General features: G+C 48.4%; 1 protein-coding gene across 2 annotated transcripts in view; it reads right to left on the reverse strand.

The window, feature by feature from the left end:
• Nucleotides 1-18,420, reverse strand: part of DLGAP5 (discs large homolog associated protein 5) — a 66,595-nt gene extending 48,175 nt beyond the window's left edge. Inside the window, exons 1-4 of one of the 2 annotated variants that reach the window (XM_015412096.1) lie at nucleotides 18,363-18,420; nucleotides 7,837-7,897; nucleotides 4,500-4,744; nucleotides 2,489-2,685 (exon numbers count right to left, since the gene is read on the reverse strand). In XM_015412096.1, coding sequence (XP_015267582.1) covers nucleotides 2,489-2,685; nucleotides 4,500-4,734 — 432 coding nt within the window. In that variant the 5' untranslated portion in view covers nucleotides 4,735-4,744; nucleotides 7,837-7,897; nucleotides 18,363-18,420. Of the gene's footprint in view, nucleotides 1-2,488; nucleotides 2,686-4,499; nucleotides 4,745-7,836; nucleotides 7,898-9,889; nucleotides 9,927-18,362 lie in introns of those variants that run through there. The other variant, XM_015412097.1, reaches the window with a different exon arrangement.
• Nucleotides 18,421-19,535: the final 1,115 nt, after the last annotated feature.

Raw genomic sequence — 19,535 nt, forward strand, 5'->3', positions numbered from 1 at the left:
CTTTCAGAAACATTATCAAAATTCCTGTACCTGATAAGTTGGCCTCCAACAACTTGAGGACTTGTGATTCTGTTGCTTTAATATAGATAATGATTGTTAACTTGAACTGTTTAGAGATTCTCTGTTTGTAGATGTACAAACTGTTTGCTTGGCTTTTACAGTTTGTTTAAAAATATTCAGTACCTGATAAGTTGGCTTCTAGGAGCTTGATGACATGTGATCTTGCATTTACATATTTCACCACCATTTGCTAAGACACTGTCCATTGTTGAGAAACTTCTGGCTAACATGGGAGCTATTTCATAGCCATTTGGGTAAGATATGAGAATTGTTAAATAAGGAGCCTTTGGGCCCATTTTAATGTAATATTTGCTGTTAATCACAAATGTTTGTTTACTACTTATAGAAATTGAGATTCCTACTTTTGGATTGTTTGAAAAATACCACCACAACACAGTATGTATGAATTCACTATTTATTATTATTGTATTGACCTAGGTTGGGGTTCCTGTTTCCTATTATGAATATGTTTGTTTCAAATAGGAATTTTGATAAAGAACTCGAAACAAACTCTGGAAACTCGAGAGGTTCGTCATTTGACCTATGGAATAAAAGAAGAAATTTGAAATAATACATCAGAATAAGCCTACATTTTATTGTCATTGTTCTGTAATTTTTGAACTTATTGCAGCAATTGCATGATTTGTTTTCCTTTTCTATTCCTGACTAACCTTTTTAGGTTCTGAATTCTAGGTTTAGGTTCAGTTTTTTCCCCTTTTTTCTTCTTTGGCCTTTGACGAGAGACATAAGCCAGTGCTCCCTCTAAGCTGAGTGAGTGTGAGCTAGCTCACCATTTCTTAGCCTCCGGCTCACACATTTTTGTCTTCGCTCAGGAGGGAAGGCTCCAGAGCAAACTAACTGATGCAGTAGCCAGATCGCTCGCTCACCACTTTAATGCCAGCGGCTCGCAGAGTAGAATTTTTGCTCACAGGACCCCACAGCTTAGAGGGAGCAGTGGACAGAACCACTTTGTCCAATGCACACAAGCCCTGTCTTCCTAGCTGAGTCTTCCAAACAACTGCAGGCAATCAAATGCTTAGTCCGGGGGGTCCCCAACATGGTGGCTGTGGGCACCACGGTATCCCCCGACAACTTTCTGGGTGCCCGCCAAGTGTTTGTAGGAGATGGGGGGGGGCTTTTGCCCAGCAAGGCTTCTGATTGGCTGTGCAGATGCTTAAAAACTTTGCTTTGGCACCAGCTGCCGCCACAGCACAAGGATCTTCACTGGCTGGGTCAAACTAAGCTGCGGCAGCCGTTTGGTGGCTGACTGCGCCTGCTGCACTGTGCCAGAATCCCGCAGGTGCCCGCAGGCCCAGAAAGGTTGGGGACCCTCGGCTTAATCCAACTTCAGAACTGTTACCACCTGTGATGAAGGTACTGATTATAGTTCCAATACTTGATTTTGTATTCCAGTGGTAATTAAATTATTAGTGAGAATAAAATTTAGATTTAGATAAGCAATTAAGACAATATTAAGGATTTTATAGTGATTCAGTTTTAGCACAGAAGCCCGTTCAATTGTTAAAGATGCAATTTCTTGTATCGTTAATAGATTATCGCTAACCTTAGGAAAGTTCTTGTTTATTCTTTAAATAGAGAATCTGTCCCCAAATCCTGTAATACTGATGTTTTAATGTCTACTTCTGTATTTGAAATATGTAATATATTTGGTAATATATCTGATCTTACTAGGTGTCAGCGTTCTCTCCAAGCTGAGTTAGTGTGAGCTAGCTCACAGTTTTTTAGCCTCTGGCTCACACATTTTTGTCTTAGCTCAGGAGGGAAGGCTCCAGAGCAAACTAATTTTCTACAAGCATGGGCAGCTTAAAAACGGAATTAGATAAGCATATGGAGCAGAGGTCCATCAGTGGCTATTAGCCACATGGTATAGATAGGGGCTCTGGGGCAAGTGATGCTCTGTCTTCTTGGTGCTTGGGGGGGGTCAGCAGTGGGAGGGCTCCTAATGTCCTGGCCCCACTGGTGGACCTCCTGATGGCACCTGGTATTTCTGGCCACTGTGTGACACAGAGTGTTGGACTGGATGGGCCTTTGGCCTGATCCAACATTGGCGTCTCTTATATTCTTAATTTATGCAGTGGCCAAATCGTTCGCTCACAACTTTGATGCCCGTAGCTCACAGAGTAGAATTTTTGCTCACAGGACTCCACAGCTTGGAGGGAGCGTTGCTATGTAACAACTCATATCATTTGACAAACCTGATGGGACTTGTATTTTCCCCCACCCCCTTTTTCCCATTCTGTATCCCACCTTTTCCAGAGAAAATAATAAAACAAATGTTTTAAAAAATTGTTTAAGACCTAATCCTGTGGACTTCTGTATGAGGAAAATATCACACGTGGTTGAGTGCCGTCGCTGTCAGATCAGTACAAGTTAACACGATATTGACGATGCATGTTTTTTTTGTTACCTTCTCTTTCGGCTTGCTCAGCACAGGGATCTGTGAGGGCTGGGGAAGAAAGGAAGGCATTTCCGGCTTGTATCGCCCACACTTAAACACGGGCTTCTCTCTTTGTTCCTTCAGTTTCCGGAGCTCTTTTTCAGCTTTGTAACGCTGGAGCATTTCCAGCCGCTCCTTACTACAGATCTTGGCATTCGTTATTTGATCTGGAGGGGGGTAAAAAGGGATAATTAGAACCCGTCTTGCCCAAGATTCCCTATCCCTATCCATACAAGCGAGAAACAATGATAGCACTCGTTCATGTGCAGAGGTCTTCGAGAACCATTTCTTAAAGAAATAAAACGGTTATCCCAAGAGGCGTGCATAGATGCGCTTTAGGATCTGCCAACCGACATCTTCTGGTGGTTCCCGGCCCCAGGAAGTCCCTGGCCCCTACCTGGTGGGATGAGCTCCTATATGAGATCAGGGCCCCGCGGGACCTTTTACACTTCCGCAGGGCCTGCGAGACGGAGCTCTTCCGCAGGGCCTGTGAGACGGAGCTCTTCCACCAGGCTTTTACTTAGGGCACCGGGCGTCCCCCCTCTTTACTGGGCCTCCCAGCGGGTCGGGTCTCCATTATCATCTAAGGACCCAACTTTGAAATAGATCGCATCTGTGAGGCTTTAACGATGATTTGTTCCAGAGGAATGTTGTTGTGTTTTATGGGGGTTTTAACTGTTTTTAAGTCTGTGTATATTGCATATTAGGAGCTGCGGTGGCTCAAGTGGTTATGACGCTGAACTGCAGGCTGTGGAAGGTCAGTAGTCCAGCAGTTCGAGACCCGGGTGCCGCATGACAGAGTGAGCTCCCGTCTCTAGTTCCAGCTCCTGCCAACCTTGCAGTTCGAAAGCAAGAAATTGCAAGTAGATAAATAGGGACCACTTTGGTGGGAAGGTAACAGCGTTCCGTGCGCCTTCGTGTTTAGTCATGCCGGCCACATGACCACGGAAACGTCTTCGGACAGCGCTGGCTCTTCGGCTTTGAAATGGAGATGAGCACCGCAACCCTAGAGTCGGATTCGACTGGCTTTCGAGCAAGGGAACCTTTACCTTTACCTTTATATTGCATATTAGGGGCCACGGTGGCTCGGAGGTTAAGATGCTGAGCTGCAGACCGGAAGGTCTGTAGCTCGGCAGTTCGAGACCCAAGTGCCGTGTGACGGAGTGAGCTCCCGTCTCTGGCTCCAGCTCCTGCCAACCTAGTGTAAGGTAGCCCTGTCATAGGTCTGGAATGTGGAGGGGTGCCCTCCCGTTTTCTGTCTCAGCTCTCCCTGGCTCACCAACTGTTTGCTATCTTATGCCTGACCTTGTAGATGCTCCAGCTGCAGTTTTACTCGGCTGGGAAAGTTAACGGCTTTTTGCTTTGCCTGCTTGCTTTGCCCCTGCGCGCGAGATGTATCCCTTGGCTCATGCTTACAGGGGGGATGTTTGATTCTAGTATAAGTCAGGGGCCCTAGTATTGGTGGCCATTTCTGACACTAGCTGTACATGTGTCTCTAGTACTGGATTTACCAATAAACAGTTATCTTCTCATGAAGCCCTGTGTTGAGTAACCTGGCTAAGGACCCTGACACCTAGCACTTCGAAAGCAAGAAACTGAAAGTAGATAAATAGGTACTGCTTTGGTGGGAAGGGAACAGCGTTCCTTGCACCTCAGCGTTTAGTCATGCCTGCCACGTGACCACGGAAAACGTCTTCGGACAGCGCTGGCTCTTCGGCTTGGAAACGGAGATGAGCACCGCATCCCTAGAGTCGGATTCGGCTGGCTTTCAAGCAAGGGAAACCATTACCTTTACTATAGTGCACATTGCTTATTATGTTTGATGGAACCTGCCCTGAGCCTGCTATCCGGGGAGGGCGGGATATAAATAAATAAATGTGCGCTTACGCAGATGCCTTCCTTCCCCTGACCCCGCATGATTAGGGAGCGACATAGAGCACGAGAACCAATGCTTTGTTAAGAGGTACAAGACATTACTTACTTGGCTTTCCCTTGCTCTTCTCCGGCGAGTGCGCTTCGCCCGTCTCCTCCAGGCGAGAAAGCTCCCTGTCCCTCGTGTGCTGTGTGTTGACGTCAGCCAGTCCAAACTGCCTGGTCTTGTTGAACTGCTTTTGCCTGCTCTCCTTTTGCAGGACGGATTTCCTGCGGACCAGTTTCGTCTTCAGGGCCTCCGTGCTCAGGTCCTTTTTGTACCGAGTGGCAAAATTGGAGGTCATCTTGCTTATTCTAGATAATTTAAAAAAATTAAAAACGGGAAACTTTTATGCTAGAGTTTTACCCTCCTTCCACTATGACTATTTACAAATCTGGGCAGATTGCGAGAGGGAGGGCAGGAAGGGATGTGCCTATGCTCGGCCCTTGTGGCCCTTTCTTTTGGTGTCGTGGTTAAGTGCGCGGACTCTAATCTGGGAGAACCGGGTTTGATTCCCCACTCCTCCACTTGCACCTGGCTGGATGACCTTGGGCAAGCTCTAGTTCTGATAGGAGCTGTCCTTGAAAAAGAGCCGTTTCTGTCAAGAGCTCTCAGCCCCACCAACCTCACAGGGTGTCTGTTGTGGGGAGGGGAAGGGAGTTTGTCAGCCGCTCTGAGACTCCCTTGGGTAGTGAAGGCCGGGGTATAAATCCAATCTCTTCTTCTTCTTCTGCCTCACAGGGTGTCTGTTGTGGGGAGGGGAAGGGACAGGAGTTTGTCAGCCGCTCTGAGACTCCTTTGGGTAGTGAAGGGCGGGGTAGAAATCCAATCTCTTCTTCTCCTTCTTCAGGGAGAACCGGGTTTGATTCCCCACGCCTCCACGTGCAGCTGCTGCTGTGCCCTTGGGCCAGTCACAAGTTCTCTCAGAGCTGTTCTCTCAAGGGCAGTCCTCGAAAGAGCTCTCTCAGCCCCACCTACCTCACATTGACACACATTGGCCTGATTCAACATTGGCTTCTCTCATGCTCTTATGTTCTTATTGCTCACAGGGTGTCTGTTGTGGGGAGGGGAAGGGAAAGGAGTCTGTAAGCCGCTCTGAGACTCCTTTGGGTAGTGAAGGGCGGGGTATAAATCCAATCTCTTCTTCTTCTTCTTATACGCCCAGGGTAATGCCGATCACCACTCTGTGGTCAAAAGGTAATTTTTCTCCAGGCTGGATTGTCCCAGGGAGCCTGGAGGTTTTTTGCCTTCCTCCAGGGGTAGAGCATGAGACACTGGGGGAGTTGGGGGGGGGGAGGTAGCTGTGAATTTCCTGCATTTTGCAGGCAGTCGGGGGGTCCCTTCCAGCTCTATGTTTCCATATTTCTAAGAACATAAGACAGAAGCCAGTGTTGGATCAGGCCAGTGGCCCATCCAGTCCAACACTCTGTCACACAGTGGCCAAAAATACCAGGTGCCATCAGGAAGTCCAGCAGTGGGGCCAGGACACTAGGAGCCCTCCCACTGTTGCCCCCCCTCCCCAAGCACCAAGAAGACAGAGTATCCCTTGCCCCAGACCTCCTATCTATACCTTGTGGCTAATAGCCACTGATGGACCCCTGCTCCATTTGTTTATCCAATTCATAAGAACATAAGAGAACATAAGAGATGCCAATGTTGGATCAGGCCAAAGGCCCATCCAGTCCAACACTCTGTGTCACACAGTGGCCAGAAATACCATGTGCAATTAGGAGTTCCAGCAGTGGGGCCAGGACACTAGAAGCCCCCTCCCACTGTTGCCCCCCCCCCACTGATGGACCTCCACTCCAGATGCCACCAAATTTCTGCCATGGCCCAGAGGAGTAACTTCCCCATGTCAGGCAAAGAGGCTAAAGAGTTGGAAGAGCCTCTGGAACCACCCCAGAGGAAAGCAGATGAAATGCCTATAGGAGCCCCTTTCCATGTCCAGGAGGACTACTGAGAGATAGGGGCTCTCCTGTATGGACCTGTCTACAAATCAGTTGCAGTGGATCCGGGAGCTTCCACCTTGCCACAAGACTCTTTATTGCGACGTCTTTAAAAAAACTGCTTGAACAGCAACTGCAACTTTTCGCTTTGGCAAAGCTGCAAATTATAGAAGTATCAGCATTTAAAGATCCCAGAATGAGCTAATTGTAAAAGAGATAGTTCCCACAAACAAACACAAAGAGTTTCTTCCCACCAGGGGTCATGCAACAAGCCCCGCCCCCTGCTCCCAGCAGCCCTCAGTCAAAGCAAGAAGCAGCCAGGTAAGTTGCAGAGCTTCCCCCGGCCCCCCGGTCCAAAACAGTCCAGTGGCACCTTTAAAACCAAGTTTTATTCAGGTATAAGCTCTCCCTCCTCTACAAGGACAGATCTGCACGTCCCCCCCCCCAATAGCTAGCAATCCAAAACAGTCCAGTGGCACCTTTAAGACCAGGTTTTATTCAGGCACAAGCTCTCCCTCCTCTGCAAGGACAGATCTGCACGTTCCCCCCCCCCCAATAGCTAGCAATCCAAAACAGTCCAGTGGAGCCTGAGCGGTGGGTGTTGCCTTCTGACACACTTCCGGTGATGTCAGTGGGTGTGGCATATGCAAATAAGTTATGCTAATGAGTTATGCTAATGAGCTCCTGCCCCTCTTTTTCTACGAAATGAGCCCTGCTTCCCACAATTAGAAAAGATGCCTTTTCACATTTATCCCTTATTTTGACATATTTATTATTTTGCTGTCCTTTCTCCCCCCCCTTAAATAAAGCAAAACAACTGTTGACCTTATAACCCCAGCTTGTTGTTTAGTTTTGATCTGGCATCCCTTAAAGCATCGATGTTGGTTTGCCGTCCAGCCCGTCTATAAGTTTTAACCTTACCTACCCTTCCAGTGTATTTGAAAAAGTGTACTTTGCACACGAAAGCTCATACCTCAAATAAACCTTTGTTGGTCTTAAAGGTGCCGCTGGACTCTTTGTTGTAAAAGAGAGATAGTCATTTGAAGAGAAGACAAGCGTTTGAAAATAACGAGTCTGTTAAAAGCTAATCGTTATTTTATTTGCACACGACTGTAAATCATCCCTAATATGTGCGCGTAGGCACTCAACCACCAACGGTTTCTAAAACACCTCCACAACAAAACTTCCAAACTGAATTCGAGGTTAACTAAGGACTTAAATCCTTAGACCCGAGTCCGAGACTTCACTGTTCATTCCGCATCACCAGGCAAAATAAAATGGTGCTATGGTGCTAGGTGCTATGATTTTCGGACAGGCGGCTGGGATTTTTGTGTAAACAGTTCAACATGCAATGGTACTTGTGGGTTAGTAAACAGCATGCAGTTCTTTGCAAGCCTACTGTATAACACCAATATCAATATTCCAAGGGAATTAAACAAAGAAAGAAGAGGTATGCTTACCTGAAAATGTAAAGCAACAAAATCCAAAGACGACTCTTATGCTTGTTCTTTAAAAGGGTGACTATAGAAGAGGGGGGGGAGAAAGAGATACAGATATTGCTAGAGCAGAAAGTCCATCGCAGTTTGGATTTTCTAAGTTCTCATATTAGAGCAAATAGAGTTTGTTCCTCCACTTACTTGGGATTGTCCTACTACAGAAGTCTTCCACTCTACATTAAGCATTTGACTGTGCCCCGATATGAGAGCGCTTTTATGCTTGCTGGGTTGAATTTTATACCCGGGTTGAATTCTGTACCATCTATACCATCCCAAGTAATAAATGGTTGTTATTGCACCCAATGAAGCTGATGGGCAGGAGGCTCAGGACAGACAAAAGGAAATACTTCTTTATACGGAGAGTGATCAAAATGTGAAATTTGCCACCAGAGGATGAAGTGATGGCCACAGGAATAAACAACTTGAAAAAGAGAATGAGATTCATGGGGGATAGGTCTATCAATGGCAACTAGCTATGGCGGCTAGGGGAACCGCCACATTTAAAGGTACTAAGCCTCTGAATCCCAGAGCCAGGAGGCAACATCAGGAGAAGGCCGTGGCCTTAGCGTCCTGTTGTTGGCCCTCCAGAGGAACTAGTTGGCTGCTGTGTAAGACGGGATGCTGGACTAGATGGACCACTGGTCTGATCCAGCAGGGCTCTTCCAGAGGTGATGGAGAGGCTACTTGGTAACGCTATGCTTATGTGCTTCTGGGAAAACTTATACTATGGAACACTGTTTATTTGAATGCCTCTTTTTCTCTGCTGTAATAGATCTGTGGATTACGCCACCCCTAGGTGAGGTGGTAGGGGCGTCAGCAGGAGAAAAGATAGGGAGACTTTCTGTTGTGGTGGATTCGGAGGTTACTTTGGCTGTTTCATTCCCCCCCCCCCCCATACTTTAGCCTGGTTTACAAGGATTCTAATTCTAACAACCTATAGTTTTGAGCTGGTATCTAGCCTGCGCACGTCATCTCCCAACTGACACAAAGTCTGAAAGCATGTTTGTTCCACCATGCCGGTCAGGAATTTGTGCCTTGTAAAAAAAAATTTATTTATTTATTTATTTATTTTTATTTATCTTTAGATTTGTATCCTGCCCTACCCCGAAGGCTCAGGGCGGCTAACAAGGGCACAAATTGCCAAGATTAAAACAATAAAAGCACATAATATAAAACAGTAAAATACAGTAACAAAATCACAGTGCTCCATTTGTCACAAGATGGGGTAGATCTTAAACCCAACGGTAACTTTCCCAAAATCTATCATCCTTTTCCTGCCAGGGACACCTCGGACCCCCAAAGGGGCCAGATAGTCGTGGTGATGGTGCGACGGTGCATAGATGGCAATGATGGAGTAGTAGTCGCGGAGGCTCCTACTCAAAAGCCTGGCGGAAGAGCTCCGTCTTGCAGGCCCTGCGGAACTGAGAAAGATCCCGCAGGGCCCGGATCTCCTCCGGCAGCTCCTTCCACCAGGTAGGAGCCGCCACCGAAAATGCCCCGGCTCTGGTCACCGCAAATTTAATATCCTCAGGGCCTGGAATTTCCAGGAGATGACGACCCCCCCCCCTGACCATAGTGCCCTTGGGGGAACATATGGAGAAAGGCGGTCCCTCAGCACAAGATCACAGATTAGTACATGCAACTGCACTTGTTTGCATCTGTTGCATTTTATCTTTGCCTTTTCAACGCCTCCCTCCGTTCCTTTTCAAACTGTCAGGCCATAAACTGTATAAATACATAATGGACACTTTGACAATACAATTCGATAACCTTTGAGCCAGAACATTAAAACGCCTTCTGTTATGCACACCCGTGAAACTGCCTTCTACTGATTCAGACCTTTGGCATACCAAGGTTAGTACTGTATACTCTGAAGAGCCAGTGTCGCACCAAGAGCTGGTGTAGTAAATACAAGTGTCGGACTAGTATCTGGGAGACCCAGGGCTGAACCCCCACTCACACCCTGTAAGCGGGCTGGGGGGCCTTGAGACAGCCGCGCTCTTTCATCCTAACCTACCTCACAGGGTTGTTGTGAGGATGAAATGGAGGACAGGAGAATGATGTAAGCCGCTTTAGGTCCACACTGGACAGAAAGGCCACCTGGTTCTCCCCCCCCTCCAAGGTGGAGATGCCAGGGATTGAAATACTGTCTATCCCCCCCCCCCCGATCTAACAGAGTTATTATGGCATAAGCCAGGGGTCTGAGTCTGTGGGCACCTTTGGAATTCTGAGTCTGTGGGCACCTTTGGAATTCTGACACAACACGGGGACTGTCCTCTCTAAGCTGTGGAGTCTTGTGAGCAAAAATTCAACTTTGTGAGCTACTGGCATTAAAGCTGTGACCGAGTGATTTGGCAACTGCATAAATCAGTTTGCTCTGGAGCCCCTCCTTCCTGAGCTGAGACAAAAATGTGTGAACCGGAGGCTAAAAAACTGTGAGCCGGCTCACACGAACTCAGCTTAGAGGGAACACTGCATGGGGAGTGCAGCCACAAAATGGCTGCTGCAGGGGGCTGCAGGGGGCGGAGCCAGTAAAAAAAACCTGCTGCCACAGTGGAGATTTTTCAAATCTCCAGTGGCCAATCAGAACCCTTGCTGGAAAAAGGTCCGCCTGGCCCCACCCACTTTCTAAAAACACTTAGTGTCAGCAGGCGCTGAGGTGCCCACGGGCACCGTGTTGGGGAACCCTGGAATACACATTCACAGGTGAGGGGCTACCCCATCAGACGCTCTGGCCCACAAAATCTTGGTTAACGACAGAGCTGGGAGAGCTTTCACGTTGCCACAAGACTCTTTACTGCAGCATCGGCTGGAATGTGTTGGCGTGTCAGTCTTAAATCCCAGGAGGTTAACCGAGTTAGCCTGTTGTCGCAAAGAAGATGACAAAGCCTCTTGTGGCCTCTAACAAACCTGTCGGTCGTTTACGAGAGTCGTGTTGGGGCACTTTAACGGCTCAGGAGGGACACAATAAAGATGCCACGATAAATTTTGTTAGCCTTTAAAGTTCTGCAGGACTTTTTGTCAATATATAATTACATTCCACAGAGGAAGCCAGACTATTAGCCTGCTTGGGGGGGGGCGTTAAGGAGAGTATAAACAGCTTAGGGTTGGGTAGGGGATAGCGTTGCCAGATCCAGGTTAGGAAACTCCTAGAGATTCGGGGATGAAACGACGGCTGAGGGGTGACATGATTGAGGTTTATAAGATTATGCATGGGGTACAGCAGGTCGAGAAAGAGGTACTTTCCTCCCTTCCTCACAATACAAGACCTCGTGGGCACTCCATGAAATTGCTGAGCGGTCGGGTTAGAACGGATAAAAGGAAGTCCTTCTTCACCCAAAGAGTGATTCACACATGGAATTCACTGCCACAGGAGGTGGCGGTGGCTACAAGCATGGACGGCTTCAAAAGGGAATTAGATAAGCATATGGAGCAGACTGTTCCCTGGAAGGCCAGATAATGAAACTGAAGCTCAAATACTTTGGCCACCCAATGAGAAGGGAGCACTCACTGGAGAAGACCCTGATGCTGGGAAAGAATGAAGGTCAAAGAAGATGGGGACAGCAAAGAATGAGATGGTTAGACAGTGTCACAGATGCAACGAACATGAAGTTGAGCAAACTTCAGAGGATGGCAGAAGACAGGAAGGCCTGGCAGGATCTGGTCCATGGGGTCGCGAAGAGTCGGACTCGACTGTGCGACTGAACAACAAATGGAGCAGAGGTCCATCAGTGGCTCTTAGCCACAAGGTATTGATAGGGGCTCTGGGACAACGGATGCTCTGTCTTCTTGGTGCTTGGGGGGGGGGGTCAACAGTGGGAGGGCTTCTAATGTCCTGGCCCCACTGGTGGACCTCCTGATGGCACCTGGTATTTTTGACCACTGTGTGACAGAGTGTTGGACTGGATGGGCCACTGGCCTGATCCAACATTTGGCTTCTCTTATGTTCCTATGAATTGGATCAACATATGGAGCAGAAGTCCACCAGCGGCTATTAACCACAAGGTATAGATAAGAGCTCTCGGTCTGGGGCAAGGGATGCTCTGTCTTCTTGGTGCTTGGGGGGGGGGGTCAAGAGTGGGAGAGCTTCTAGTGTCCTGGCCTCCTGAGGGCACCTGGTATTTTTGGCCACTGTGTGACAGAGTGTTGGACTGGATGGGCCTTTGGCCTTATCCAGCATTGGCGTCTCTTATGTTCTTACGATGGAGCCCGGGGCGGACAGGGACCTCAGTGGGCTACAATGTGATAAAGGATGTTGAGCGTAAGGCCCGGGGGCCAGAACCAGACCATCCAGGGCTCTTAGGTGGCTTGCAGACTGCTCGGGGAGGGGAGTGGGTGGAAACACTCTGATTGTGGCCTCACCATGGTGGGACAACCTCGTCTGCAGCAGACAAGCTAGCAGCGTGGGAGTGTCCACCCCGTGCCGAACAGCTGCCTCTTCAGTCCTCCCATGTGGGGTTTCCTTCGCACCCCCTCCCAGCCCACGGGGTCTTGCCGTGAGGATACACAGATTTGGAGCTTATGAGCTGCTGTCCTTGATACACAGGTTATATCTCTGGCATGACGTTTTAGGACACACATGGCCCAGCAAAGCGACATCAACGTCAGATCCGGCCCTCGTGACAAATGAGTTTGACACCCCTGCTGGGGTCCGCCCTCCAGGGCACCCATTCTCTCCCAGGGGGACGGATCTCTGTAGTCTGGAGCAACGCTCCCTCTAAGCTGTGGAGTCTCATGAGCAAAAATGCTACTTGGTGAGCTACCGGCATTAAAGCTGTGAGCGAGCGATTGGGCTGCTGCAGAAATCAGTTTGCTCTGGAGCCCTCCTTCTTCCTGAGCTAAGACAAAAATGGGTGAGCCGGAGGCTAAAAAACTGTGAGCTAGCTCGCACTAACTCAGCTTAGAGGGAACACTGGTCTGGAGATGAGCTTTAATTCTGGGGGATCCCCAGGTCCAGCTTGGAGGCTGGCGTCCCTATCAGCTCTGTGTGTGTAGTTTGTGTGTGTGTGTGTAGCCGTGTTGGTCTGAAGCAACTCGTGGGCACTCCATGAAACTGCAGAGCGGTCGGGTTAGAACGGATAAAAGGAAGTACTTCTTCACCCAAAGAGTGATTAACACATGGAATTCACTGCCACAGGAAGCATGGACGGCTTCAAAAGGGAATTAGATAAGCATATAGAGCAGAGGTCCATCAGTGGCTATTAGCCACAAGGTATAGATAGGGGCTCTGGGGCAAGTGATGCTCTGTCTTCTTGGTGCTTGGGGGGGGGAACAACAGTGGGAGGGGTTCTAGTGTCCTGGCCCCACTGCTGGATCTCCTGATGGCACTGGTATTTCTGGTCACTGTGTGACACAGAGTGTTGGACTGGATGGGCCTTTGGCCTGATCCAACATTGGCGTCTCTTATGTTCTTAACAGAACAAAGTTAGAGTCCAGTGGAACCTTTAAGACCAACGGAGTTTTATTCAAGGTGTGGCGAAACGGGGACCCGCCCTCAGCCCTGGGAGACTGAGGTGCCGTCCTGTGGCTCGCAAGCCCGTTTGGGCCTTCCCACCCTGCCTGGTGGGACTATTTCTCTTTATTAACACTGCCGCCACTCACTGAATTGAGTTACTGCCTTCCTTGAGGGTCAGTGAGACCCCTCTGGCTAAATCCCCCACCTTGGGAAGCAGGTACCTCAATCTTTGGGCGCCCCCTGGAGAGTTGGCAACCCCACAGATCTAGGCCCGTTTGTGTTCCCTGGCCTACCTTTGCCCCTGGTAACGTGCAGAGCGGGGAGGACCCTGTGGTTAAGGCACACCAGGCCTTAACTCAAAAAAGGAAGATTTATTTAACGATATACATATTGGGCACAGAAAATAAACACTGGCACTTCAACACAACTGGGGCACAGAAAATAAACAGGATAAAAACGCGAGTCCTCTGTCCCTGCCCACACACCCCTCTCTCTACCCCTGTAGTGGGTGGTGGCCTCAGGCCCGGATTTGCATTTCCCCCTCCTGTTGGGGAGAGAAACTCCAGCCCTGCTCCTCCACAGGACTGGCCACCAGCACTGCCACCATCCTGGCTCTCCACCACGGTCAATAGTGGCCTGCACTGCCCACAGAGTCTCTGGTGACAGGAGTCCCACCTGCGCTCTCACTAGAACCTGCAATCCACGCAGAAGACCAGGCTGAGACTGACTCTTTTCCCCCTCAGGAGCCAAAAAGCCCCTTTCTCCTTGGCCCCGCCCCTGGGGTGTGGCCCTCTTTTCCCGCTCTTTCCCCTCAGGGATGCTGGGAAGTGTAGGCAGGGAGGTAGGGCAGCTCCATTGTTCCCCATGGAGTACCCACCCACACGGAAGGAATGACCAGGCTGGCGTCCATTTTAAGGCCTGGCAGCCATTTCGTCACACAAGGTGTGAGCGTTCGTGTGCGTGCGCACCTTGTCGCGCACTGACCCCGCTTAGCTTCTGAGAACCGGCTAGACCTTCCCTTCCTAACAGCCGTACTGGGCACAAAACCATGCAATACCTTTTTTGTGAGGTCAAGCCAAATGACAACAAGCCATAGTGTCAGCTTCCCAGTTAATCTAGTAGCCATTACAAGAATTTTAAAAATTAAGGAGAGAAAGGGCAAAATCCCCAGGCCCAGACCTTATACAGGATGCGTCTGGATGACACATACAGATATGAGATGACCTAAAGATGTGAGAGCGGACGTTTGAGTCCAGTGGTGCCTTCTCGCACCTGTTTGTTCTCACATCTGTTTAATTCTTGTATTCGTACGCCAATTTACTGCCATTCACAGATTTTACCCAACGCCTTAAGCCAGCCTCCGCTATAATCGCTCAGTTACTGCTGCAAATCGATTCTAATCAGCCCTTCCTGGCAACTTACCACCATATGGTATGTGATGGTCGAGTCAATTCTGTTTCACCTTGAATAAAACTCGGTTGGCCTTAAAAGGTGCCCCACTGGACTCAAGCTTTGTTCCGCCGCTTCAGGCCAACGTGGCTACCCACCTGAATCCATGCTGTTCACAAATATTTTCTTACACAAACACAATAAGTATACATATTTAGCTATCCATGTTCTTTAGTTAAGCAGAACCTTTTACAATCTCCTTTCCCTTCCCCACAACAGACACCCCGAGAGAGCTCTGTCGAGAACTGCTCCTGAGAGAACAGCGCTAAGAGAACTTGTGACTGACCCAAGGTCACACCAGCAGTTTCACGTGGAGGAGTGGGGCATCGAACCTGGTATTCCCAGATCAGAATCTATGCTCCTAACCACAACACCAGAGCCAGGGCATTTTCGGTGGCGGCTCCTACCTGGTGGAAGGAGCTCCCGGAGGAGATCCGGGCCCTGCGGGATCTTTCTCAGTTCCGCAGGGCCTGCAAGACGGAGCTCTTCCGCCAGGCCTTTGAGTAGGAGCTGCCGCCACTAGTACTCCACCATTGCCACCTATGCACTGTCGCACCATCACCACGACTATCTGGTTCCTTGGGGGGGGGGCAAGGTGCCCCTGCACGAAGTGGATGATAGATTTTGGTAACGCTACCATTAGGTTTAAGATCTACCCATCTTGTGTCTAATTTTGTTACTGTATTTTACTGTTTTATATTATGTGTTTTTATTGTTTTAATTTTGACACACTGTGCCCTTGTTAGCCGCCCTGAGCCTCAGGGGTAGGGCGGGATACAAATCTAAAGATAAATAAATACCAAACTGGCTTTCCAAACAAAAAGCTAAATTAGTCAGATGCAAAAACCTAAACAAAACCGTTGTTCAACTGCCTTCCAAATATCGAAAGTGAGGGGCCTTATATTGAAATACCTGCCTTCATTTTGCAGGTACGGAACACCTTTATGCCAAAGGAAAATATGTATCCCTTTACAGAGGAGCTGTGGCTCACTGGAAGTGCCTCTGCTTGGCATGCAGAAATCCCCGGCATCTCCAGCTAAAAGGACCAAGCAGTGGGTGGCGTGAAAGACCTCTGCCTGAGACCCTGAAGAGCCACGGCCTGAACGGACAGCACTGACCTTGATGGACTGAGGGCCTGATTCAGTACAAGGCAGCTTCATTTGTACATATAAAGACTTCTCTTTGAACCAGAACTATTACTTGTAACAGCGATAGTCTACAGAGATCAGTTCCCCCGGAGAAAACATATGCTTTGAAGGGTACGCTTTGTGGCATTGTACCCCACTGAGGTCTCTGTCTTCCCCAGGCTACATCTCCAAATCGCCAGGAGTTTCCCAGCCTGGATCTGGCTACCTCCCCCCACCCACCCCAGCCAGTGCCCAAGGAGGACCCGGCAACCTTATTGAAGACCCCTGGTCTAATGTGCCACATTAACACTTACGCTTTGTTTTGACCCTATCCAGACCTCTGCAATCCCAATCTTATTGCACTGTATATGGGATGAACCATCTTGTTGATTGTGTAGACTCACACTGAATAATCCAGCTTTAGTCTCAGTGAGAAAGGAGGACCATGTACAACACAAATAAATAAATCAACCCTATGAAGCAGGTTAGGCTGTAAGAGGAAATAACTGGTCCAAGGTCACACCTGTGACAGAGTGGGGAGTGGGATTCGAACCTGGGCTCCCCCCCCCACAGAACTGAACCCAAACAAATGGTAACCATGGAAAAGAGCAACAGTAGCACCTTAAAGACTAACAAGATATGTGGCAGGGTAGGAGCTTTCCTGGGAGATGTGAAGGCCCGGAAAAAAACCCGGAACAATTCGGGAAAAAACCGTTTTTTTCCTGAAGCCTTTTTGTTTTTTCCCAAAAAATTGATTATGGAACATTTTATTTTAACATGATAAATAAAATATTTTAAGACAAGGTGTTCAAATATTTTCCAAATCATTTCTAATATATATAGTATCAGATTGATCTAATTTCTGTGCACTGAGGACAAACAAGTCCTAGGTTACAAACTTTCCCCCCAAATGCAAGAACAAGATGCATTTCTTCCTTTAGGAGGTGCGATTGTCAGAAGAAGATAAAAAAGTTTCAGTTTTGTTGTTGCATGTGGGTGGGTATTCTGTTTGAAATAATTGTTTGGATACATTATATTTTTAATATGCTAGTTGTGATAATTTCATGCCAAGTAAAAATGTCCATAGTCACATTTTATGTTCCTAAAGTAACAGAATGATTTTCAATCTAAAAATGTAGCATTTTTTCAATTTTCCCGAAAATTTCCGTTTTCCCGGGGGGGGGGGGAAATGGGGTTTTTCCCGAGCTTCAAAATTTCCAGAAATTTTACATCTCTAGTCACTGCTAACTTCTTCAGGTAACCATGTAAACTAAGCTTGTTATTCCTGAATCTGATAAAATATCTTCATTATGCTGCATGCTAATTTACTGGCTCACCCTCTGCCTATATGCATGGTGAATTCCATTTCATTGTATCTAAAGAAGTCTGTTTTGCACAGGAAAGCTTTTATCCAGACTGAAACTTTGTTGGTCTTAAAGGGGCCACTGGACTCAAACTTTGTTGTCCTGCTTCAGACTAACAACGGCTACCCAACCTGAATCTAGAGCGCACCACGTTAAGCCGCATGCAATGGAAACCCAGCAGCCTCACAAAGAAACTTGCACAGCTACAGATCGACATTTCCTTTCTTACAAAATGCAATATGTAATGGTTGGTGACTACTGTTTCCATGTATCTGAAGAAGTGTGCATGGACACAAAAGCTTAAGCCCAGACTGAAACTTTGTTGGTCTTAAGGGGCCACTGGACTCAAACTTTCTCCTGCTAATCCAGACCAACACGGCTACCCAACCTGAATTTAGAGGGCACCACGTTAAGCCGCATGCAATGGAAATCCATCAACCTCACAAAGAAACTTGCAGAGGTACAGACTGATATTTCCTGTCTTACAAAATGCAATATTTTTTGTGAGGACATCTTTATGGAAGATCAGTCTGGAACAGCTACTTATCTTGTTGTAACATGTAGTAATGATTTTATATGGTTTTAGCTTGTTTTATATGCTGGCTTATGCCTATTTGTGAGCTGCCCTGAGCCCGCGTTGCGGGGAGGGCGGGCTATAAATTGAATCTATAAATAAATAAATAAAATATGTAACGGCTGGTGACTTCTGTTTCCACGCATCTGAAGAAGTGTGCATGGACACGAAAGCTTACACCCAGAATTAAACTTTGGTGGGCTTAAAGGTGCCCCTGGACCTCAAACTTTGTCCTGCTGCTTCAGACCAACAAGGTTGCCCCACCCTGAATCCAACAATGAAGGTTGACTAGGATCTGGGAGATCCAGGTTCGAATCTCGGCTCTGCCGTGGCCAGTCCCATACTCTCAGCCTAGCCGACATCACAGGGTTATTGTGAGAATATAATGGAGGAGGAGAAAATAGTTGGGTTAGAAAGGTGGGGTATTATTAAACGGGGGGGGCTGCTGCCGCCGCCTTTCCTTCCCAGTATCCCTTTCTGGGGTCTTTACCTTTTGGGGGGTGCCCCCCGCCCCGACTTACCCAAATCCCCTCACGAGCCCCAGCCTCCGACCGAGCGACCGACCAAACCTCCGCTTCCACCAAACGACCGTTCAAATTTCAGATGCCGTCGCTGATTGGCCGCGCGGAACCCAATGGCGATCAGTCATTGGCTAGCCCGTTCTCCTCGGCGCCTCTCATTGGCTCGCTGTAGCCCGAGCGGACTGGACCGCGGGAGAAAAAAAAACAATAACGCTTCCTCTCTTGCTGTTTCATTGGCTATCGTGCGGGAGGGGCGGGGGTTAGAGGTGAAGCGCCAAGGAGGGAGGGTCCTCTTCTTACTGGCTGAGGCTGCCGTGACCTCATTGGTGGTGTGGGGGGGAAGCGGCGCTTCGGAGCGCCCCCTGCCGCCCCGAGGGGGAAAGGGGACTAGAGGAAGCGGGGCTGTTAACCCTTTCGGAGCCGGACGGATTGAGTCGTAAGCAGAAGGCTGATATTTGGGTCTCATTGCAAAAAAAACCCCTGCATTCGCGCGTGCGCTCACGCACACATACAGTCCAGCGTAGTATAAGCCATACTTTGCATGGCCGTTCACGTGCATGATTTGCAAAGGTTAGATAGTGTGTAGTTGCAAACTACAATAGCAAAATAAAACAAAAAAACCTACCGGCGTCTTACATCTGTTTCACTATCAGCTTCCCTAGGTGTCAGGGCCCTACCTGCATACAGGGCTATCAGCTTCTGCCGCTGCAGTGTAGGAAGGTGGCGGCCCCCTGTGCAAAAACTAGTGTTGCCAGCCTCCAGTTGGGGCCTGGAGATCTACCGGGATCACTACTGATCTCCAGTGCCGCGCAGGTCAGTTCCCTTGGAGAACAATGGCTGCTTTGGAGGGTGGACTCCACGGCATTATACCCTGCTTCCCCAAAATTTGCCCTCTACAGGCTCTGCTCCCAAATCTCCTTTGTCAATTCAGATGCTGAACCTCGACCCGATCAACCAACAGATGACTTAGGGGGCACTGCCTACTCCTGCACTTTCCCAGATGTGCGGGAAAGAATAATTGGTTAACCTGAAGGAGAAAAAAAACTAGTAAGTGTCACACAAGGAGTAAAAATACTGGTCCACTTTACTTTGGCAGCAGTTTCAGCACGCTTGGAAATGAGGAGACCTTGCCCAAGTAGATTAACAGAAAAGCAAATCCATGAAAGTGTCTAC

Source organism: Gekko japonicus, unplaced genomic scaffold (genome assembly GCF_001447785.1).
Source record: "Gekko japonicus isolate JY-2015 unplaced genomic scaffold, Gekko_japonicus_V1.1 scaffold1515, whole genome shotgun sequence".
Classification (NCBI taxonomy): Eukaryota; Metazoa; Chordata; class Lepidosauria; order Squamata; family Gekkonidae; genus Gekko; species Gekko japonicus.